The sequence below is a fragment of the Abramis brama genome (assembly GCF_963993115.1).
Source record: "Abramis brama genome assembly, chromosome: 9".
Lineage (NCBI taxonomy): Eukaryota > Metazoa > Chordata > Actinopteri > Cypriniformes > Leuciscidae > Abramis > Abramis brama.
Genome location: NC_139971.1, coordinates 42,234,058 through 42,258,087, shown reverse-complemented (window position 1 = coordinate 42,258,087; position 24,030 = coordinate 42,234,058). Strand labels below are relative to the sequence as shown.

Below are 24,030 nucleotides of genomic sequence, written 5' to 3'. Positions count from 1 at the left end.
TCTCCTGACCTGAACCCCATAGAGAATCTGTGGGATATTGTGAAGAGAAAGTTGAGAGACGCAAGACCCAACACTCTGGATGAGCTTAAGGCCGCTATCGAAGCATCCTGGGCCTCCATAACACCTCAGCAGTGCCACAGGCTGATTGCCTCCATGCCACGCCGCATTGAAGCAGTCATTTCTGCAAAAGGATTCCCGACCAAGTATTGAGTGCAAAACTGAACATAATTTTTTGAAGGTTGACTTTTTTTGTATTAAAAACACTTTTCTTTTATTGGTCGGATGAAATATGCTAATTTATTGAGATAGGAATTTTGGGTTTTCATGAGCTGTATGCCAAAATCATCAGTATTAAAACAATAAAAGACCTGAAATATTTCAGTTGGTGTGCAATGAATCTAAAATATATGAAAGTTTAATTTTTATCATTACATTATGGAAAATAATGAACTTTATCACAATATGCTAATTTATTGAGAAGGACCTGTATATCCACCATTCAGTCGGTACATATTTTTTTCGTTCTCTTTTAAAGATTGGATGGGGAGGGGCCCATTGCCTACCTACCTTCGCCTTGGGCCCCCCATTTGCTAAATCCGCCACTGATTGCAGTGCCGGTGTGGTATAGTATTCTGTAACCGTATAGTAATGGGTCCGGGCTGAGGACCCAAGCAATCCGATTGGTTCAAAGCACGTTTTATGGGTAATCGCTTTAGTGCCTGGTTATAAATCATACAAAATCACTTTATTATAGAAGATGTTTGTACTACGTTATAACGAGTCATCAATGTATTTAATGTATTTTACATTATACGTTTCATATACTAGTATTTAACCAAAGCTATAGATTGTGAAATTAAACATTTCTCGTTGTTAGTGTGTTTTTTAGTTAGCTTAGATAGTAGCATAGCATACAGCTAACGTTATCCGATGATCGTGCTATGAGCTTTACCTGATATTACTGCACTGATACTGCCTTACCGTATCGCGAGAACAGATTTAGATCAGGCATACTACTGGCATACTAATTGGGTCCTCAGCCAATCACTCTATAGTATTCGGTCACTCTATAGTAAGGGTCCTCAGCCCGGACCCATTACTATAGTGACTGAATACTATACCACACCGGTCACCATGTTGCCCCTCCATCTTGAAACTACATTAGCCAAAGAGGGACATACCTGTAAATTCAAGCTTTGCCTTTTGCGTTTTTCACTCAGTGACACCGTGACGAATGTGAGGGGGAGATTACTTGCGAGCTCGCGAGTGCCGGCAGATTTGAAAGATAGTGTGGTGTGTGTGTGTGTACTCACATTTGAAAGAGAGAAATAAAGCGTCAACGCGACAGACAAATCAGCAAGACCATAGTCAATATTGGAGTAACTTTTCCCAGATGGAAAGAGCTCATGAGGAGAAAAGATTTTAAAACGGACGCCGAGGTTGCCTGCTTTCTTATCGACAGGTAATTCAGCCTGTTGTAATTCATTTGTGTAAATTCAAAGTTTTATAGTTGCTTGTCTAACCATAGCATGGTTGTGCATAACGCCAGAACGACCTCTAGTATAACTTCATCCTCGCGTCAATGGTGAAAAAGTATTGTTTACCTTGTAACATAAATCTGTGCTGCGATGGGACACAGGTAATGAATAGTTTTAAAGGCATAATTTTTTAAGCTATATAAAAAAAGGACATTGTAAATTTTAGTTATTTTTAATTGCTTTTACTTTGTACACATTGTAACGTACTAATCTGATTATGCTGGGATAGCCGATTCCAAGGGTGACGTTTACCTCCTGACATCTGTCCTGTAGTTTTATTCATTTTAGACGTATTGTTTATTATTGTCATGGACGAAGTCGATAACTGGAAGCCATGTTAATCTTGAAATAATACGGCCACCATAGGAGTTAAAACGCCCTCAGAATTGAGAGGAACAGAAACTAATATTCACTGGGTAGTCATATACAATTTCACCGCTAGATGGGGGTAAAAAACACACAGTGTAGCTTTAATTGATATTTACCAAGAATGATAAAAAAATCAAACTTCTACTTGTGTTAAATTCTTTTTTGTCTCTCTACTGTTTTGGGAAAAGGCAGACTTGCTGAAAGAAACTTGAGTGTGTGTTTGCAAATGTAGGCTAATCTCTTTTGCCATAAAGAGTTGAGCTGACTTCTGCTCTTGAACAAATTTCTTCGATTGATTGAAATCCTTAGTCTATAAGTCTTAACTGTACTTTCCCTATACAAAATATATCACAATTAGTTAATTTATGTCTTTCATAAAGGAGTAGAACATTTCTCCAATACTTGTTGATGAATGTTCACTACCAAAAACTACAAAAAAGATTGGTGCTATTTCTATTTGTAGGCAAATTTTGATGTTTTATTATATAAAACTTATTCTTCACATGATATAGTGTTGACCTCTAGTGGTGAGCTCGAGACATGGCATAACCTCTCTGCATCTGCTGTTGCATCTTAATACCAGTTACACTCCAATTAAGGGAACTGAACTAATTCACTTTTCAAAATAATACATTTTAATGTACTTTCTAATGCAGGTTTTGTTTCTCACTATGCTTCTTAATAAATGCTGAAAACATTAAGTCTGGTAAGTTTGTCTTTATAAACCACTTTCTCAATAAACCATTTTACAAAAACAATTGCAGTGTTTTTCTTTATAAACCATTTTCTTAATAAATCACTTTACAACAACAATTTACAGTGTTTTTCTTCATATATGGTTACAATGATTACCGGTATTACAAGTGTCTTTCTTGATATAACACTTCAATTACCGTATATAAGGTTATAATTATGGTTGACTACAATACATAAGTGCTTCATACACAAAAAGGCATAATTATAATAGAATAATTGCATATTCTATAACAAATTGCATTTTATTATGCTAACATATTGTGTAATTATACAATACAATGGCAAATGAGAAAATTATAAAATAACAGGCATTATCCTTATGTCAGTCAAAGCAGAGAGAGTTTCATACAATACAAAATAAAAATGTATCAATAAAAATAAATATTCTGTTTATAAAATTTAAGCGACATATAATTGTAAAACTGATCAAAGTTAAGTAAATAATATAAAGATACATATGACAGATTTGACAGATTAAAATCTTTGCATATGTACCACACAATGTCATTTTAATTGTATACTTTGTTTATATCATTTAATATATTTAATTGCTAAATTTGACAATTACAATAAGCAATGTTTTAATTGCTTCATTATTGAGGAGTTTAATCCCAACATTATGATGAAGGTCTTATACTGAAGACCCATATTTATGATAATCCAACTCTGAGCTGAGGTCATGCTTTTGTCCCTCAGAGCTGAGGTCAGGCTTTTGTCCCTCTTGTCCCTCTGAGCCGAGGTCAGGCTTTTGTCCCTCTGAGCCGAGGTCAGGCTTTTGTCCCTCTGAGCCGAGGTCAGGCTTTTGTCCCTCTGAGCCGAGGTCAGGCTTTTGTCCCTCTGAGCCGAGGTCAGGCTTTTGTCCCTTTGAGCCGAGGTCAGGCTTTTGTCCCTCTGAGCCGAGGTCAGGCTTTTGTCCCTCTGAGCCGAGGTCAGGCTTTTGTCCCTCTGAGCCGAGGTCAGGCTTAACCACCTCTGAGCCGAGGTCAGGCTTAACCACCTCTGAGCTGAGGTCAGGCTTTTGTCCCTCTGAGCTGAGGTCAGGTTTTTGTCCCTCTGAGCTGAGGTCAGGCTTTTGTTCCTCTGAGCTGAGGTCAGGCTTTTGTCCCTCTGAGCTGAGGTCAAGCTTAACCACCTCTGAGCCGAGGTCAGGCTTTTGTCCCTCTGAGCTGAGGTCAGGCTTTTGTCCCTCTGAGCTGAGGTCAGGCTTTTGTCCCTCTGAGCTGAGGTCAGGCTTTTGTCCCTCTGAGCTGAGATCAGGCTTTTGTCCCTCTGAGCTGAGATCAAGCATAACCACCTCTGAGCTGAGGTCAGGCTTTTGTCCCTCTGAGCTGAGGTCAGGCTTTTGTCCCTCTGAGCTGAGATCAGGCTTAACCACCTCTGAGCTGAGGTCAGGCTTTTGTCCCTCTGAGCTGAGGTCAGGCTTTTGTCCCTCTGAGCTGAGGTCAGGTTTTTGTCCCTCTGAGCTGAGGTCAGGCTTTTGTCCCTCTGAGCCGAGGTCAGGCTTTTGTCCCTCTGAGCCGAGGTCAGGCTTTTGTCCCTCTGAGCCGAGGTCAGGCTTTTGTCCCTCTGAGCCGAGGTCAGGCTTTTGTCCCTCTGAGCCGAGGTCAGGCTTTTGTCCCTCTGAGCCGAGGTCAGGCTTTTGTTCCTCTGAGCTGAGGTCAGGCTTAACCACCTCTGAGCCGAGGTCAGGCTTTTGTCCCTCTGAGCCGAGGTCAGGCTTTTGTCCCTCTGAGCCGAGGTCAGGCTTTTGTTCCTCTGAGCCGAGGTCAGGCTTTTGTCCCTCTGAGCCGAGGTCAGGCTTTTGTCCCTCTGAGCCGAGATCAGGCTTAACCACCTCTGAGCCGAGGTCAGGCTTTTGTCCCTCTGAGCCGAGGTCAGGCTTTTGTCCCTCTGAGCCGAGGTCAGGCTTTTGTCCCTCTGAGCCGAGGTCAGGCTTTTGTCCCTCTGAGCTGAGATCAGGCTTAACCACCTCTGAGCTGAGGTCAGGCTTTTGTCCCTCTGAGCCGAGGTCAGGCTTTTGTCCCTCTGAGCCGAGGTCAGGCTTTTGTCCCTCTGAGCCGAGGTCATGCTTTTGTCCCTCTGAGCCGAGGTCAGGCTTAACCACCTCTGAGCTGAGGTCAGGCTTTTGTCCCTCTGAGCCGAGGTCAGGCTTTTGTCCCTCTGAGCTGAGATCAGGCTTAACCACCTCTGAGCTGAGGTCAGGCTTTTGTCCCTCTGAGCCGAGGTCAGGCTTTTGTCCCTCTGAGCCGAGGTCAGGCTTTTGTCCCTCTGAGCCGAGGTCAGGCTTTTGTCCCTCTGAGCCGAGGTCAGGCTTAACCACCTCTGAGCTGAGGTCAGGCTTTTGTCCCTCTGAGCCGAGGTCAGGCTTTTGTCCCTCTGAGCCGAGGTCAGGCTTTTGTCCCTCTGAGCCGAGGTCAGGCTTTTGTCCCTCTGAGCCGAGGTCAGGCTTAACCACCTCTGAGCCGAGGTCAGGCTTAACCACCTCTGAGCTGAGGTCAGGCTTTTGTCCCTCTGAGCTGAGGTCAGGCTTTTGTCCCTCTGAGCTGAGGTCAGGTTTTTGTCCCTCTGAGCTGAGGTCAGGCTTTTGTCCCTCTGAGCTGAGGTCAGGCTTTTGTCCCTCTGAGCTGAGGTCAGGCTTTTGTCCCTCTGAGCTGAGGTCAGGTTTTTGTCCCTCTGAGCTGAGGTCAGGCTTTTGTCCCTCTGAGCTGAGGTCAGGCTTTTGTCCCTCTGAGCTGAGGTCAGGCTTTTGTCCCTCTGAGCTGAGGTCAGGCTTTTGTCCCTCTGAGCTGAGATCAGGCTTTTGTCCCTCTGAGCTGAGATCAGGCTTAACCACATCTGAGCTGAGGTCAGGCTTTTGTCCCTCTGAGCTGAGGTCAGGCTTTTGTCCCTCTGAGCTGAGATCAGGCTTAACCACCTCTGAGCTGAGGTCAGGCTTTTGTCCCTCTGAGCCGAGGTCAGGCTTTTGTCCCTCTGAGCCGAGGTCAGGCTTTTGTCCCTCTGAGCTGAGGTCAGGCTTTTGTCCCTCTGAGCTGAAGTCAGGCTTTTGTCCCTCTGAGCTGAGGTCAGGCTTTTGTCCCTCTGAGCTGAGATCAGGCTTAACCACCTCTGAGCTGAGGTCAGGCTTTTGTCCCTCTGAGCTGAGGTCAGGCTTTTGTCCCTCTGAGCTGAGGTCAGGCTTTTGTCCCTCTGAGCCGAGGTCAGGCTTTTGTCCCTCTGAGCCGAGGTCAGGCTTTTGTCCCTCTGAGCCGAGGTCAGGCTTTTGTCCCTCTGAGCCGAGGTCAGGCTTTTGTCCCTCTGAGCCGAGGTCAGGCTTTTGTCCCTCTGAGCCGAGGTCAGGCTTTTGTCCCTCTGAGCCGAGGTCAGGCTTAACCACCTCTGAGCCGAGGTCAGGCTTTTGTCCCTCTGAGCCGAGGTCAGGCTTTTGTCCCTCTGAGCCGAGGTCAGGCTTTTGTCCCTCTGAGCCGAGGTCAGGCTTTTGTCCCTCTGAGCCGAGGTCAGGCTTTTGTCCCTCTGAGCTGAGATCAGGCTTAACCACCTCTGAGCTGAGGTCAGGCTTTTGTCCCTCTGAGCCGAGGTCAGGCTTTTGTCCCTCTGAGCCGAGGTCAGGCTTTTGTCCCCCTGAGCCGAGGTCAGGCTTTTGTCCCTCTGAGCCGAGGTCAGGCTTTTGTCCCTCTGAGCTGAGATCAGGCTTAACCACCTCTGAGCTGAGGTCAGGCTTTTGTCCCTCTGAGCTGAGGTCAGGTTTTTGTCCCTCTGAGCTGAGGTCAGGCTTTTGTCCCTCTGAGCTGAGGTCAGGCTTTTGTCCCTCTGAGCTGAGGTCAGGCTTTTGTCCCTCTGAGCTGAGATCAGGCTTTTGTCCCTCTGAGCTGAGGTCAGGCTTTTGTCCCTCTGAGCTGAGGTCAGACTTTTGTCCCTCTGAGCCGAGGTCAGGCTTTTGTCCCTCTGAGCCGAGGTCAGGCTTTTGTTCCTCTGAGCTGAGGTCAGGCTTTTGTCCCTCTGAGCTGAGGTCAGGCTTTTGTCCCTCTGAGCTGAGGTCAGGCTTTTCTCCCTCTGAGCCGAGGTCAGGCTTTTGTCCCTCTGAGCCGAGGTCAGGCTTTTGTCCCTCTGAGCCGAGGTCAGGCTTTTCTCCCTCTGAGCTGAGGTCAGGCTTTTCTCCCTCTGAGCTGAGGTCAGGCTTTTCTCCCTCCATTTTACCTGTAAAAAAGCAAAACATCTTGTATGAACACTAAATCATCAAATAACCAGTCAACATAACTCACAATGTGTATGTATGTTTCTATTAATGCTGCATTATTTAATTTCTAAGCCTGATCCTTTTTAAAATACAGAGCTAGTATAATAAACTGTACATTTGTTAAAGCAATGCTATTTAAAGCGGTTTAATTGTGCTATACAATACAGGTATGAAAAGCTTGAATTCGTAATAGCTGTGGGTTTTGCAGTGATACTATTTATGATTTGCTTTTTAGCTGCATCTCGCTAAAATCACCATCATACACACAGTATTCATTTATTACAGTATTATAGCAAGAACCTTCTGAGGATCCTTCATCCGATGGTGGCTTTTCTTGTGCTGTTGATTTCTCAGGTTCATCCGGGGATGAAGCAAACCATCCACCAATGCCACTGATGCTACTGTTGATGTTTACACCAGTTTTCCAGACAGTCCAGCCTTCTTTCTCTAGGCTGTGAGGAGGAATTAGAAGAGAAAATAATCAGTGTTGAGTGGAACAAGTTGCAAATTAATTATTATATTTCAATTAAGTACAAAGTGTAATAGACTGAAACTAACATTAAATTCCTGAAAGAAGATTAGTTACTGATTTTATATTATTTGGCATACACACTTTCACCTAAGCAAAACTTAATACAAACATTTCTAAACAATATTTCAATGGTCTTCTGTGGTGGCTAATGAACACGGACATTCCACACACACACACACACACATTGGGATTCCATGTTTTATGGGAACATTCTATTGGCATAATTGTTTTTATTCTGTAAAAAAACAACAACTGTATATTCTCTCCCCTTACACTAACCCTACCATCACACAATTTATTTAGCATTTTTGGTTTTCAAATATGATTTATGACCTTTATTTATGTTTCCTCATGGGGAACAAAAATTATTTCTATCTATGGGTAATTTGTTTTCCCAATATCGTGGGGTTTACCTGAACAAACACACACACAAGGATTCTCCTTAAGCATAAAACTTTTTTTTTTTCTTTCTTTTTTTCTTACTGTATTCCATCCCCCCTACACAAACCCTTAGTACAAAATTCAAAATGGCCGATGCCCAAAATGGCCGATATGGGAAAAGTGGATATCATTTGACTCAGCATGCCGTCCCGAATCTAACGAGACCAATTTGAGACCAAAACCGTTCAGAAGTTATAAGCTAAAATAGCCATTTTTCGTATCTCTGCACCAGTAGGTGGCGCTGTGCCAAAACGCAGCATGTAACCTCAGGTCATGCTTGTGATGACATGTACCAAGTTGGGTCTGAATACGATAAAGCTTGTGGAGATGCAGCCTTATGTCTATTTTCACACGTGCTCCGTAAAATTCTTTGCGAGTTATCTTTTTGTCGCCATCTGCAGATGATCTGGTTTAATTTTTGTGAAAATCGGAGCAACGGCCTAGGAGGAGTTCGAAAAAGTAGTTTTTTTAGGAAAATCAAAATGGCGGAAACATTTTCATGACAAAAAAAAAAATTGTTTGTTATTAGCATAAACGTGAGTCCATTGGACAGGTGGTGGCGCTAGAGGAATACAGTTAGATACTCCAAAATTGCTCCTAAAAAACAAACAGTTTAGTATATTTAGTTTTAGCCATTTGATTTATGAGGACACAGGAAAAGACAGTATAGACTTTATTACTTTATAAAATACTCTAAATGAATGTATTTTCCCCATCATTCTGTAATAAGATGTCACATCAGATCACAGAAGGGATATTGAAAGAAACATGATATTAATGTTATTAGTTATTAAAGATATTAATGTGACGGTATGCTAAGATAACATGCTAGCCCTTATGCAACTGATAATCCAACTAAGATCACTGGAGTGTTTCTTTGAAAGAGCATTTGATACAAATGGAAAGAATGTGAAGTTAGATATTTGATCAAAGAAATCAGGCATTTTTATTCACACTGTTTTAATCATCTTAAGCTTATAAATAAAATGCTCCATGTCATTGTCACAAGTGCATCAGTTATTTCAGATATCACATTAGATGACCAAATAAAGCCTTGGTGGGACAAACATTTATTTAGGTGGAAGCCCATCTATTTTTAGTTCAGACAAAACCCTGTATTTGTATTTTAAATATAATACATCTAAATGTGCATTCCTACGTTTGTTAGTGTTACTGCAACTAAAGGATGTTTACTCACCTCAGGTTACAGCTTGAGTCTTGCATCATGTCAATGAGCTTCTGCTTGGAGGATTTGATGGTATTTTTACTCAGATCAAGCTCTTTTAAAAACTGGAGTGCTTTTGTGTTTGTCAAAGACCGAGTTAAAGAAGAAACATCTGTAATGCCACAGTAGTTTAGACTAGAAAGAGACAAACAGACAGAAGAATTAAACTTTTTTAAAACTTTTTTTAAACAATTTTGCAGGAAACATCATTCATCTCAATAGAATCCATGTGATGAGAGACTTCCAGTGGCAGAGAAATTCACCTACATGAATTTTACATCAATAACAAATCTGACAGGAAAATTCACAATTGCTTGATTTGCTCATCAAAGCTACACTAACTATTCAAGGCTATCATTTAATTGGCCTACTATCATTTACTGTCTACTCAGCCCAGAATAAAGAAGCTGATTGGAAAATGTTTCACACCTGCTTCACATCTGGTCTACTAATATTTAATTACTAATATCAGCTAATTAAATTACACATTATTGAAAAAACAAACAAAACAACACATTGCACTCCTTACTTAAAGCCACACCGCATAACTTTTGCGGGCGCTAGGGGCGCTAGACCTGTAACTTTCACGTCTAGCGCCCCTAGAGGCCACAAGCACCGCAGCACTGTCGCAAAAGTCTGCTCCATGAGTATATCAGAGCCTATGGTCACGTGATGGCCATAAAGCGATACGTTCTCCAGGTCACATGACCTGGCCAACGACGGTCCGTCTTCTCCAAACTTACATAGGCGGTATTTCAAGAGGGCAGCCCCGCTCGGAGCATTAATAGTGTCAAACGCTGTATATTGGCCTGAGGAATCATTTAAAATAACTCGTATGCGTCAACTCTTTAGGTCACAAAGTCCGCGGTGTGGCTTTAAAGGTGCTGTATGTAGTTTTCAGCGACCTCTAGTGGTGATGTTTCAGATTGCAACCAATAAGTTTACAAGCACGTTCCATCTTGTGATGGAAAAAGAATTTCTGAGCGAGCACTGTGGGTACCGGCCAGACTGAGACGCGTCACGAAACACACCAGAGAAAGGATCACACAACATGCTGAAAACTGAGGTAAACTCCCACTGCAACGTTACAATAATAGGCTACTTTTATCAGCCTGACGTTGAACTAATGCTCCATGCTCGTAACGTTACCATAAGTATGAAACCCTAGCAACCGTGCCGAATTTTGCCACTGCAAGCACCACTTGCAAGCACTTAGGCTACATTCTAGGTTTGTAGATAAGGTTTCTCCATGATTCAAATGCCCTGCCGATGTTGAGCCGTGTTTTTTCACCCGAAGTTCATGCGATTCACGTCTGGCCTTACGAGCTTCAGCAGAAAAAGTGTTGGAGTCTGTGTTGTGCTGGGAGCAGGTCATTTCTTAGTGTTATCAGACATGTCATAAGTTGCATAAGTCATAATTCCATGTCATAAGTTGCAGTGTCGTCGCTGTTGAGTGCAAAGTCAGTAGACGAGGCGAGAGGCTCGGGAGCGCGCGTGCAGGTCTCAGTCACTGGATTTTGCGGTAAATCTGACCCGGCACCTTCACATAAAAATAAGAATACTTCTTTTCCGAGGTAATAGCAAAACCCGCAAAGTGGATCATTTTATTGTGAGATTACAACCCCTTCACACACAGGCAATCAACAAAGGATTCATTTTAGAAGAAAAGTTACATACAGCACCTTTATGCTTTGTAGCTGTTGAGACTGTTTGATGCATGTGATCTAGGCAACTTAGCCATGCAATTATCCCACTGCTGTTTACTCTGTGGCTGAAATCATCTCATCATACTTGTGCATTTTTCAAGACTGTGAAGTTACTGACTGACAGAGGGTCCTTGTGCCACAGTGCACATACAGTATAAAGCTAATGGATTATGATATCATCACCGGCCTTTCACTATGGCCAAAACTGACCTGCGCTTGGCACTTGGTGGGTGTCAATTTAAGACCCTGCTTTCATCAGATCACAAAATAATAAAATACAAATAATACATTTTATTAAAAAATAATGTAAACTCAGGCTCTTCATGAGATATTGAGTGAAAGTGATTTGGTTAAATTGTTTTATGTAGAAATGATTTTAAGCATATCGATTAATGTATGTAAACATTACTGACCTCAATATCTCCAGTTTACACTGTGAATGCTTCAGTACGTCACACAAGTTCTCCAGTCCTTTGTTTTCTATTTGATTCCCACTGAAGTCCAGCTCTCTCAGATGTGAAAGATTTGAAGTACACATTGCTTGAGTCAGGAGATAGCACTGTTTCGCTGTAATACTGCATCCACACAGACTGAGGACAAAGAGAAACAACAATGGCTCAAATACATGCATATTCACCATGAGTAAGTGGAGAAAAATATAATAGGTGTCATACAATATAATACAACAACAACATGTAAACTTAATTATAAAACCATAAACCATTAGGAGTATAACAAGAAGAAAACTATATAACTCAGGTAATGATTAAAACATCTTTAAAATGTCTGTGAGTTATAAATGTACATTAAGACAGGTTCAACATAAAACATAAAATTGAATCAACACATTTAATATAAATATAATAAATAGACTATTTCTGATTTTTAATGTGAGAAAAATGAAGAAATCACAATATATGATTTTTTAACTATTTATTTGTATGATACAGCTGCAAAATAAGTTTTTGAACACCTGTCTATCAGCTAGAATTCTGACCCTCAAAGACCTGTTAGTCTGCCTTTAAAATGTCCACCTCCACTCCATTTATTATCCTAAATTAGATGCACCTGTTTGAGGTCGTTAGCTGCATAAAGACACCTGTCCACCCCATACAATCAGTAAGAATCCAACTACTAACATGGCCAAGACCAAAGAGCTGTCCAAAGACACTAGAGATAAAATTGTACACCTCCACAAGGCTGGAAAGGGCTACGGGGAAATTGCCAAGCAGCTTGGTGAAAAAAGGTCCACTGTTGGAGCAATCATTAGAAAATGGAAGAAGCTAAACATGACTGTCAATCTCCCTCGGACTGGGGCTCCATGCAAATTCTCACCTCGTGGGGTCTCAATGATCCAAAGAAAGGTGAGAAATCAGCCCAGAACTACACGGGAGGAGCTGGTCAAATACCTGAAAAGAGCTGGGACCACCGTTTCCAAGGTTACTGTTGGTAATACACTAAGACGTCATGGTTTGAAATCATGCATGGCACGGAAGGTTCCCCTGCTTAAACCAGCACATGTCAAGGCCCGTCTTAAGTTTGCCAATGACCATTTGGATGATCCAGAGGAGTCATGGGAGAAAGTCATGTGGTCAGATGAGACCAAAATAGAACTTTTGGGTCATAATTCCACTAACCGTGTTTGGAGGAAGAAGAATGATGAGTACCATCCCAAGAACACCATCCCTACTGTGAAGCATGGGGGTGGTAGCATCATGCTTTGGGGGTGTTTTTCTGCACATGGAACAGGGTGACTGCACTGTATTAAGGAGAGGAGGACTGTTTTTTCCGTCCCGCTCCCACAAGGTTCTATTCAGCAACCGCTTAAAATACACTCGGTGTTCACCCGCTTTATTTCCCGACCTGACGGTCCGCAAAATTTAGATCTCGTTTCCATAATCTCACATTCAAATGTCTCTAACGGAAAGAGAGAGATTAAGTAGCCTATAACAATTATAAATGGCTATACAAAAATTGTGTTCGTGTCAACATAAAATATTATTTTAACATTGTAGCCTACTGTCAGCAGAGAAAAAAAATGCCACAGGAAAAATGTATGAAATATAAATAACATAAATTGAATAGGACAAAGCCCACTCAAATTTCAAAGCAACATAAACGAAAATCATATTGCCCTACTGAGAAATGAAGTAGGCTATTTTCTGCCGAACTATTTCAAACATCCTTGCAAAAAATGAATGTTGTTGACTGACAGCTCCTCAGAGGTGTAGCCTACAGGTGGTCAAGAATTAAGCGCGGATACACTGTCAAAAGATGTTGGAAGTGGGCTATTGTCAGTCAGACCGCCCGCTCCGTCCAAAGTACACCAGACTTCTGACCGCTACCGTCTTTTGACGCGCGAATGCACACAAAGTGGTCAAGCATATAACTAGACGCGGCAGGCGCGAATTTGACGCGCTATTCGCGGCCGGTGTGAACGCACAGTTATAGCCTACTTTAAAATGTAATCCCGCGCCGCATGGCGGTGAAATCGCCGCGCGACTACGGCTTTTCTCAAGTATTGGAAGAGTTTTGTGCAGCATTTAGGACTTCCAAAATAATCCGGCGGGCCAGAAAATATTGCTGGCCGCCAGTTGTCGTTCCCTGGTATATGTGTATATATATATATATATATATATATATATATATATATATATATATATATATATATATATATATATATATATAGGGGAGCGCGGGGCACAACCTAACGCGGGGTTGGTTGTAACACGCTTGTTTTAAATACTTCCGCACATGCTTGGATGACGAAACTTTGTTTATTTCCTAGTTGCCATATCAACACTATATAGAAAAAAAAAATCCGCCAAAATTACTTTTTTTTGGAAGATATCCATAGACATTTATTAAACCATAGCAAAAGTAAATTTCTTACTTAAGTTAATGTTTCATCTCTATTTTTTGTGTTTATTTGAAATAAGACAAATCTGATATTATTTTAATCTCCAAGATGTTATTTAACAGTTGAGATAGTTCTGTAACTTCTGCTAACTAGCAGAAGACCCTATCCGGGTTTAAATCCCAGTTGTGCAGGCGGGGGCATGTTGTAACACTGCGTTACAATGTGCCCCTATTAGAAATATGCTATCATATTCTATACATTTATTAATTTTATTGAGAAAACGTGAGAAAAAGGTGAATAAAGACTGAGTGTCAATGTTCAGAAATTACTAATTATTTATTTGTTTTGAACTATGTTGTTTAGCTGTGTTTTCATGTGTTCATAGTCAAAACTCAAAAATGAGTTTATATTTAATTATTAAAAATTGCCATTATTTTATATGATGGAAAATGTTTTAATTGTATTTTATTTAGAAAATATTTTAGTTTGTTTTGTATATTTTTTTTATTAGATCAGATAACATTTTAAGCTGCCATATGTTATGTTACAATGTACCCCACGACATGTTACAATGTACCCCACCTATGGGGCATGTTGTCACATTTCACTTCCATTCTTTCGGGGTATATCAAGAAAAAAGTATATACTGTATTAATAAAACAAAAACACATAATTGTACTAGACATGTGGGAAATTAATGTGGGAAAAAAAAAATACTCTGAACCATAAGTAGATTTACACAAACTGAGAAAGTCAAAAAGCGTTAGGTTGTGCCCCGCTCTCCCCTATATATATATATATATATATATATATATATATATATATATATGTGTGTGTGTGTGTGTGTGTGTGTGTGTGTGTGTGTGTGTCTGTGTCTTTCACATATCTTAATTATTTATCTTGTATTTTACTATTTGTGCACTGCTGTTGCCTCTGTGAACTGGAAGCTTCCTCTGTCACCAAAGCAAACATACTTAGCAGTAAAGCTGTTTCTGACTTCTGACATTAAATGTTGACATTTAATCTACATTTATTTACAATCTTTAAGTGTGTTTGTATGGGGCGCCGTTTGTAAAGCAGCTCACACTGAAAATAACAGCAACATTTTGTCATATTTAGCTTCAAACAATGTTTAAAACACTGGTATGAATTTTTGACGGTCACTTTTTAGCACATTTACAACAATATTTGTCAACTTAGTTAAATCTAAATGTTAAATGTTAAATCTAAATGCTAAATCTAAATCTAAATGTTAAATCTAAATCTTAAATCTAAATGTTAAATCTAAATCTAAATGTTAAATCTAAATATTAAATCTAAATCTAAATGTTAAATCTAAATGTTAAATCTAAATGTTAAATCTAAATCTAAATGTTAAATCTAAATGTTAAATCTAAATCTAAATGTTAAATCTAAATATTAAATCTAAATGTTAAATCTAAATATAAATATAAATGTTAAATCTAAATATTAAATCTAAATCTAAATGTTAAATCTAAATCTAAATGTTAAATCTAAATGTTAAATCTAAATCTAAATGTTAAATCTAAATCTAAAATCTAAATGTTAAATCTAAATCTAAATGTTAAATCTAAATATTAAATCTAAATGTTAAATCTAAATATAAATCTAAATGTTAAATCTAAATATTAAATCTAAATCTAAATGTTAAATCTAAATCTAAATGTTAAATCTAAATGTTAAATCTAAATCTAAATGTTAAATCTAAATGTTAAATCTAAATCTAAATGTTAAATCTAAATGTTAAATCTAAATCTAAATCTAAATGTTAAATCTAAATCTAAATCTAAATGTTGAATCTAAATCCGGTTACCGGCATTTTAAATTTGCATATTAGTTAAATATTTAGTTTCACCCAAAACATTTAGATTCAACATTTAGATTTAGATTTAGAATTAACATTTAGATTCAACATTTAGATTTAGATTTAACATTTAGATTTAGATTTAATATTTAGATTTAACATTTAGATTTAGATTTAACATTTATATTTAACATTTATATTTAGATTTAGATTTAACAATTAGATTTAGATTTAACATTTAGATTTAACATTAAGATTTAGATTTAGATTTAACATTAATATTTAGATTTAACATTAAGATTTAGATTTAGATTTAACATTTAACATTTAGGTGTAACATTTAATATTTAACATTTATATTTAGATTTAACATTTAGATTTAGATTTAGCATTTAGATTTAACATTTAGGTGTAACATTTAATATTTAGATTTAACTATTTAAAATATCTCTAAGTTGACAAATATTGTTGTAAATGTGCTAAAAAGTGACCATCAAAAATTCATACCAGTTTTTTAAATATTGTTTGAAGTTAAATGTGACAAAATGTTGCTGTTATTTTCAGCGTGAACCGCTTTACAAACGGCGCCCCATATGTTTGTAATAAACATCAAGTCAGCATATTAAGTCCCCTTGTAGCCAATAATTTTATGCCTTAAATCCCATCTTTGATAATCAACATGACATACTGAAACATTTTTTGTCCTATGAAAATTATTTATTTAAGCCTTAAAATCAGTTGAATGTAACTCTACACCCTAATAACTCGCCTTTGGCTTTTGGCTTGCTTAGCTGGGGACATTTAATTTAATATTCAACAATATTATTGATCTGTCTGCATTGACACCATTATATGAGATTATATATTTAAGGAAAGTGCATGTCATATTCTGGCTACACAGATACAACACTATAAGAACTACTTATAAATTATTTTAATGCTTTTCACGCATTAGAAAATGAAGACTACATATAAATCGAGCCCAGTCTCCTGGTACTGCGTATCTATAGCATGAGCTCATGCTTTAATTTTGCATACTCTTTATACGCATAAATTACCTTTTACATTCATCCAATACTTTTTAGCGTGCATATGATAATTACTTTTTGCGTGTATATGTTACGAAATATATTTTATCATATAATATATTTAAATATATAATGGGTATATTTTGCGTACCAGATACATGTAAAAGAAACCTTTTGCGTAGAAAGAACACGCCACAGATAGGCTTCGCAGTGCCAGGAGCGATCGTGAGGCTGTATTGGGTCTAGCCCGAGTTTAAGCACTCTCACCATCACTACCATTAAATCAGGGAAGCTGACGACACTGCGACATGAATCTCTTACATCGATTCTGAACTTTGTTTCTTATTATGGGATAATTCGCAAGTTTCAGTCAGAATTTAGTCAGAGAGCACGCACACTGAACAGAACTCTTCGTTTCAGCGATGATCTGAATGCCTCTGATTGGCCATCACACTCATAAGCTCAACGGACACGTGTGCGATTGGTTATAATGCTCAACGCTGCTAAACGAATCAACGTTAAGTTTTATCTAATTTGTTTAACCAATATTATCACTTAAACATATATTCTATTATATCAATATTTTGAGCTTTCTTGGCTTATTTATTTTCCAAAACCTTTATAGGTTTTTCATGACCATACAAACCCTCACCCTGTGTTATACATTTTTGATACAATAAATAGCCGCCAGTGTTGTACTATCACTGTCTTTTAAGTAAGCAATCCATATGTAGATTTGTGTTTATGTTTTTGTTGCTTTTCCAGTTGATTAGTCTTAAATGTCTTCATTAATTGCATGCATAGTGTGTGTGGCAAGCTTCACACCGTATCCACGCTTTCCTCCAGTCACAACAGTGAACATTTACGTGATGTCTGGAAGAGATAAAGCCACTTGAAATGTATTTTTATGTAATTTTTTATTCTAACTACTAATATTTGATTTTTTTTTTTTGTATAAAAAAACTGCTAACATCCAGAAACATAAGATCTCTTAAAACATTTCATAAAATACATTTCATGACCACTTTTATAAAAGTAGAATAGTAAAAAGTACCATAAGGGCTGTAAAAAACATTTAACTCCGTCAGAATAATCTATTATCAGTTTTTAGTCTGTTCTCACTTTGAAGTTTGTCAGATTACAGTATTTAAAACTTTCTACTGATAGACATGTTGAACATCAGTCCATTAGCTCAGTTCTTATTTTCTTTAAAGAAAAACACCAAAAGTTGCTATAAACAATGTGACTGGTCCTGTTGTCCTAAAATAACTAAATAGTGAACTTTAAATCACACTGTAACTGCTGTAAAGTATAATGATACTAACTGTAGACTTTCCAGCTTGCACTGTTTACTGCCCAGCAGAGCACCAAGATTATCAACTCCAGAGTTTCCTAGTTCATTCCCACTAAGGTCCAGCTCTCTCAGGTGCGATGGGTTTGAGTTCAGAGCTGAAGTCACAGCAGAACAATTTTCAGCTTTTATATCACAGCCTCTTAACCTGCAATGGGAGAAATGAGAACAACTTTTCATTCTGTTTTATTTAAACACCAAAGCACTATTTTCTTTGCTGTAAGTGAATATACTGACCTCAAACTCTTCAGTTTACAGCGCGAATCCTTCAGTAGCTCAACAAAATGCTTCACTCTTTTGTGTTTTAGTTGATTTCCACTGAGGTCCAGCTCTCTCAGGTGTGATGGGTTTGATTTCAGAGCTGAAGTGAGGAAGCCACACTGCTTCTCTTGAATACTGCATTTACACAATCTGAAGATTAAAAAAAACACAAAGACAATGACTTAGATTTATGATGTCATCTTATATTCTCTTTCCCCACTATTGTTCCCCAGAATTTTCCAGCAATCCATGTCTTCACAGTTTACAGAAAGGAAGAGCACAGAATCTCTAGTACAAAACAAGCAGCAGAAACAAGTGATTGATGTTTTTACCACATATATAAACAAACTAACATGATCATCAAACATTAATCAGCATTTAAAATAAGAATGCATGAAGCTATATGAAATGATTTTTTCCCCTTAAAAGCAGAGGGTCTGTTCTTTATTTTGATATAGCCTATTGTATGCAGGGGTTTTCCTGCATAGAGAATTACAAAGCGGACGCCTCCATGAAATTTCTCCCCACCTCCAACTGTCGACAAAATTCAGCTGGGGCTCGAGTCATTCTGAGAGTGCGGGTCGGGCGATAAATAAATAAAATTAACATTCCAATTTTAATAACTGCGCGTGGGTCGTGGGTGGACTATTAAAATCACACATTAATGACCCCGGCCTGGACCACCCTAGACGGACCGAGGTCCCCCCCCACAGTCTCATAATATCCAATGGGAAACACTGTATGATAGTGTTCTCAAAATAAAAATAATTTTCTTCAGCCAGTTCAAGACGCAGTACACTTGCATCTGTGCACATGATCAGGATTTTACCACCGCTACTTCGTTTTGAGCTAGGAAAAACACTGGTATGATCAGATATTCATCCAACAAAATATTCTGGGGGCTATGAAACTTTTGTGAAAAAGATCAAAAATGCTGACAGTAAAGAGCTAAATAGATACAGCAGGCGTTTAGTCTGTCATAGATTGTGTAGCCGTTGGGCTGAATGGTTTTCCACCTTTTCCACCATTGGGCCGAACGGTTCTCTTTGCTTAACCATTCCATTCTGTGCCGACCCGGGCCAGCTAGTACGGATATGGTTTGTTTTCCACTGCGGGGATCACAATTCGTTGCCTCGGTAACACAAGAGTTTACAGATGATAATGAGATAAAAATAGCGGGTGCGTTATGGAGGATGATCTGATATTTCTTTTAATTTTTTATTAGTTTTTGTTTACATCGCTCAAAATAGCGCACTTAGCAAGCTACGGAGAAACTGGCAGCCAGGCAAAGCAGCAGACAAGTGACTGATCCTGAGTGATATGGGGTTAGAATTGTTGCATTATTCCAAATAAATTGATTGAGATTCACAAACAAATGTAAAGAGTTTCACAAAAAATTATAAAACTCACAAATAAATAAAATGAGATTTGTCACAAACACAACTCTGCCTGGCATTTATTTGTGAACCGGTTTCTGTGCATTTGTAAATCGCTGCACGCATTTGTGAATTGCTTCTTGTGCATTTGTAAATCCCCTCAGGCATTTGTGGATTTTGAAAAATATCTTCAAAATGAATCAGATTCAGTTCCCGCCCCAAGTGTAAAGTCATAGTGATTGGTTGTAGAGAGAACGTGCTACGATTGGTCAGCTAAATGTGGCCGTTATCTGATTGGCTTGAGGAAACGGTGGGTGGAGTCCACTTATTTGTGGATTTGTCTGCACATCACATACATTTTTTGTGGTAAATCTCATTTTATTTATTTGTGAGTTTAAGACATTTCTGTGAAACTCTTTACATTTATTTGTGGATCTTAATCTATTTATTTGTGAATTTGATACATTTTTGTGAATCTCTTTACATTTGTTTGTGAATCTCAATCTATTTATTTGGAATAATGCAACAATTCTAACCCCATAGAGTGGCGACGTCACTACACACATTCTACCAGCACGGTAAAGCTAACCGAGCTGATAATTCCGGGCCGAGAACGGTTTACCAGGTGCTTTACCAGGCTCAAGTGGAAATACAACTGTAACTGTTCTTACTTACAATTTTTAATGCTGTTTTAAGAAATTTTATGTATAGATTCATGTGCAGACTGACAGGGTCTAACAATATGATCATTGTGTCCATAGCTGATGTTTCTAAGAGTGACACAAGGTACACATCTTGCTTTTGGAAACATTGGACCCGAAGCCTGTATATGTTTTAATGATGCCTCATCTGCATCATTCTTAAATGTTTTGTATTGTTTTATATTTATATTTATATATATCTGTACTGTGTTGTCTCTATGGACCTCTTTGTCTTGAATAAAGTTGATTGATTACTGTTCTTAGAATTGTTCGGCCGGATGGTGGAAAAGCAGTTTATGTCACAGTTCTTGGTCAAAACTCAGTCAAAAATGGCACAGGGGGCAAAAGTTCACAGAAGATCACTTTAACACCAGAGATTACCAAACTGAAAGTATGATTTAAAGGAACTGTATGTAGGATTGTGGCCAAAACTGGTACTGCAATCACTTTAAAAATACTATAGAGCGGTGTATCCCCTCCCCCTCCCCCCTGATTCGAGGTTGCCAGATAAGCTGAATTCAGCAGAAACGTAGGCTGCTTCAATGAGCTTCCGACGAGACGTACACAGTAAGTTTTTTTCTGTTAATTATGTTTATGCATCATGAGAGATATTTTGATAAGTAATTATGTATTTAAAAAATGTACTAATTGTCATTAGTTAAATATAATCGTAAAGATTTATGCTCGTATGTGACAGTATAATCGTAAAGATGTAACGTTATGCTCGTATGTGACAGACAGAACGGTAGCTGCAAGTCTAACTTGTAACGTTATGTATCTGTCATTAATGTAAGTACAAGCACAAGCCTCACTATGTGTAATACAGCTATTCATTTAGCTGATGCTATAAGTGAAAGTGACCAGCTGTATTTTTTTACTTACCCTGCAGCACGCGTCCATAACACGCTAAAATATGTGATGTGAAATACAGGTCAACTTGCAGCATGTGTAACTTAGTCCACGATATACGTGAAGAACGAATGTCGAATCATTTTTTCTGAGGTAAAGTTAGGCTTCTGTCTCAATTACGTTTCAAATTGCCATAATGGGCGTGCTAATGTTGTTTTCCTCAGCGTCTCAATGACAGAGAAACGGGCTCCTATGCATTGCTAATGTTAGCATACGTCCATGTGAGCTAACGTTACGTTACTTTGCATAACTTTGTTCGACTGTCATGAATATATGATATGTGCATTGACATCAAGTACAAGTTAGCCAAGCATAGATGGATCTTACCTGTCCAGGAGAAAATTAGCTACGTTGGCGTCTGTGTTCAAAATCTTCTCCGTTTTCAGCTGTCTCCATCTTTCAAAAGCATCTCCAATACAAATTCTGGTTTTATTTCGGACTTTGTCACAACGAATTTCTGAATTATAACGAGGTCTTTTTGATTTAGTAACGTTAGACATTTTTATCCGACTAGAGCTAGGGTAGGTTAGAGCAAAGCTGGCAACCCGGATCCCGAAACACTACTGACTTCGTGATTGGTAGATAGGGGGAGGGAGGCGCGTCAGGCCAAAACACAAAATGACAACATCAACATCAGTTGAGGGCTGCAAGTCCACTTTTTAAATGACAATATCCTAGCCATACTACTGTTGTCAGTGATATAAGTATTTGAAATTAACATGATTTCTTAATGTCTAGTGACACATCAGGGCCATTTTATGATTAATTGAAATAGATTTCTTACATACAGCTCCTTTAATTGTCTCCCTAATTATACTTTCAGTTTGGTAATCCCTGGTTGTCTGGTGTTAGTTGTGTACAGTTCTTTTGCTACTGCGTTTCCTTGTGTTATTTCGCTTCTCTATTTGTGGATTAAAGTGATCTTCAGTGGACTTTTGCCCCCCAGTGCCATTTAGAGTTTACATCCTTCTTTCCAAAGGTCAGGATAAATAGATTTTTAGCCCTTGCATTAGCTCTACTACTAGATGTATTCATGATGAGAAATAAAAACCCGCCCTGTACAGCTATGATCAGCTGTTCGGCTGAGCTTTCGATGTTGTTACGGAAAGGCCGAGGCTGATCGTTTGGTTCTTGTCACATGACCTGCAGTGCGCTTGAGTTATTCTGAAAAGTTGAGAATTTTTCAACTCGATGCGCCTGGAAAAAACGAGTGCGCTTCTATTATTCTTGTGGCGCGTCTACACTTGAAATAACTAACTTGAGATCGCAAAAGACGTGACATGTGAACGGCCCCTAACAAGGGAACACACCTGAACTTAATCTGTAACCTAGGACACTATAGGCAGGGAATGAAAAAATGCAGAGCAAATTACCAAACTAGAAAACTGACCAGAAGACTAAAACAGAAAACAGGACATGAAAACTATAAACAAACTGGAAATGTAACAGTATAGTTCCACACTTTAATCACACTGTATCTGTTGTAAAGTATAATGATACTAACTGTAGATTTTCCAGTTTGCATTGTGGGTTCTTCAGTAGATCTCCTAGGTTTTTAAATCCAGAGTCTCCAGGTTCATTCTCACTGAGGTCCAGCTCTCTCAGGTGTGATGGGTTTGAGTTCAGAGCTGAAGTCAGGATTTTACACTGCTTCTCTTTAATACTGCATTTACACAATCTGAAGATAAAGGGGGGAAAAACACACAAAGAACAATGATCTATGATGTCATCTTATTCTCTTTCCCCACTATTTGTCCCCTGTTGTCTTTAACTAAACAGTAAACTTTAATCACACTGTAACTGCTGTAAAGTATAATGATACTAACTGTAGATTTTCCAGTTTGCATTGTGGGTTCTTCAGTAGATCACTGAGGTTTTTCACTCCTGAGTCTCCTAGTTTATTCTCACTGAGGTCCAGCTCTCTCAGGTGTGATGGGTTTGAGTTCAGAGCTGAAGTCACTGCAGAACAGCCTTGATCTGTCATATCACAGCCTCTTAACCTACATTATGAGAATGTAGCAAGAAAATAAGACAGAAGAAAAGAAGATAACTTATTCTGTAAAGTCACATCCTCTTCGTAAACAAACAAAACAAAACAGACATTCAGAGGAAGAGAGATCATCATTCAGGGCTGTACACTGCAACATGTACACTGAAAAAAAGATTATAACTACCTTCCTAATATCCTCCTCTGTCCCTGCTTTTTTTGAGTGTGTTGCAGCCATCAAAATCAAAATTTGTATATATATACAAAATACAATTAAATACAATAATAAAAATTAAGTTTAATTAAGTTTGAATAAAATATAAAAAATCCTTTGTTCTTTTGTTAGTTAAATAAAGGTTAAAGAGAGTTGAATCACAGATTCTTGATTTTATCACATTTTACAAAATATGACAACTTTTCTGGACAAGGGGTTGTATCATCATTATTATTATTTATTATGTATTTATTTAATAATAATAATTATTCATATGACAGTAGGCTAATAGCTAATATAAAGTCAATCAAATGCATTGTAAAATAAATGAAAATGTATATTTCTTAAGTAAATATATATTTTCTACTTTACACTAGGGAAATTACCAAACTTTTTTAATTTCTTCACTTGCATTACTCTAGAGCTTTTATTTAGTCAGAAAACTAAAAGTACAATGTGCAGCAAAATGTTTTCGAGTTCAACCCTTCATCAGTGCCATGTTCTTCCAAGCATCCCCCTGCACAAGACAAGATCCAGTAAATCCTCATCCAAGAGCGCTTGACATAAAGCATTCTCATGTTTCAGTTGGGTTGTGACTCATGCAGCTTTCGCACAGCAGCTGCAGTTTTCCATATGCGTTTTATCAAAATAAATGGGTTATTCCCTACTGTAACATACATTTTTGTGCACCGTGCGCAGACATGACTAATCGATAAT

General features: G+C 38.5%; 1 protein-coding gene across 1 annotated transcript in view; it reads right to left on the bottom strand.

The window, feature by feature from the left end:
- Window positions 1-2,590: 2,590 nt before the first annotated feature.
- The window catches only part of LOC311089879 (uncharacterized protein), an 832,216-nt gene continuing 810,776 nt past the window's right edge, over window positions 2,591-24,030 (bottom strand). The window contains exons 106-113 of the mRNA XM_084124910.1: window positions 22,939-23,112; window positions 22,617-22,790; window positions 18,103-18,276; window positions 17,840-18,013; window positions 11,215-11,391; window positions 9,069-9,230; window positions 7,198-7,349; window positions 2,591-6,857 (exon numbers count right to left, since the gene is read on the bottom strand). Coding sequence (XP_083981036.1) covers window positions 3,295-6,857; window positions 7,198-7,349; window positions 9,069-9,230; window positions 11,215-11,391; window positions 17,840-18,013; window positions 18,103-18,276; window positions 22,617-22,790; window positions 22,939-23,112 — 4,750 coding nt within the window. The 3' untranslated portion in view covers window positions 2,591-3,294. The remainder of the gene's footprint in view (window positions 6,858-7,197; window positions 7,350-9,068; window positions 9,231-11,214; window positions 11,392-17,839; window positions 18,014-18,102; window positions 18,277-22,616; window positions 22,791-22,938; window positions 23,113-24,030) is intronic.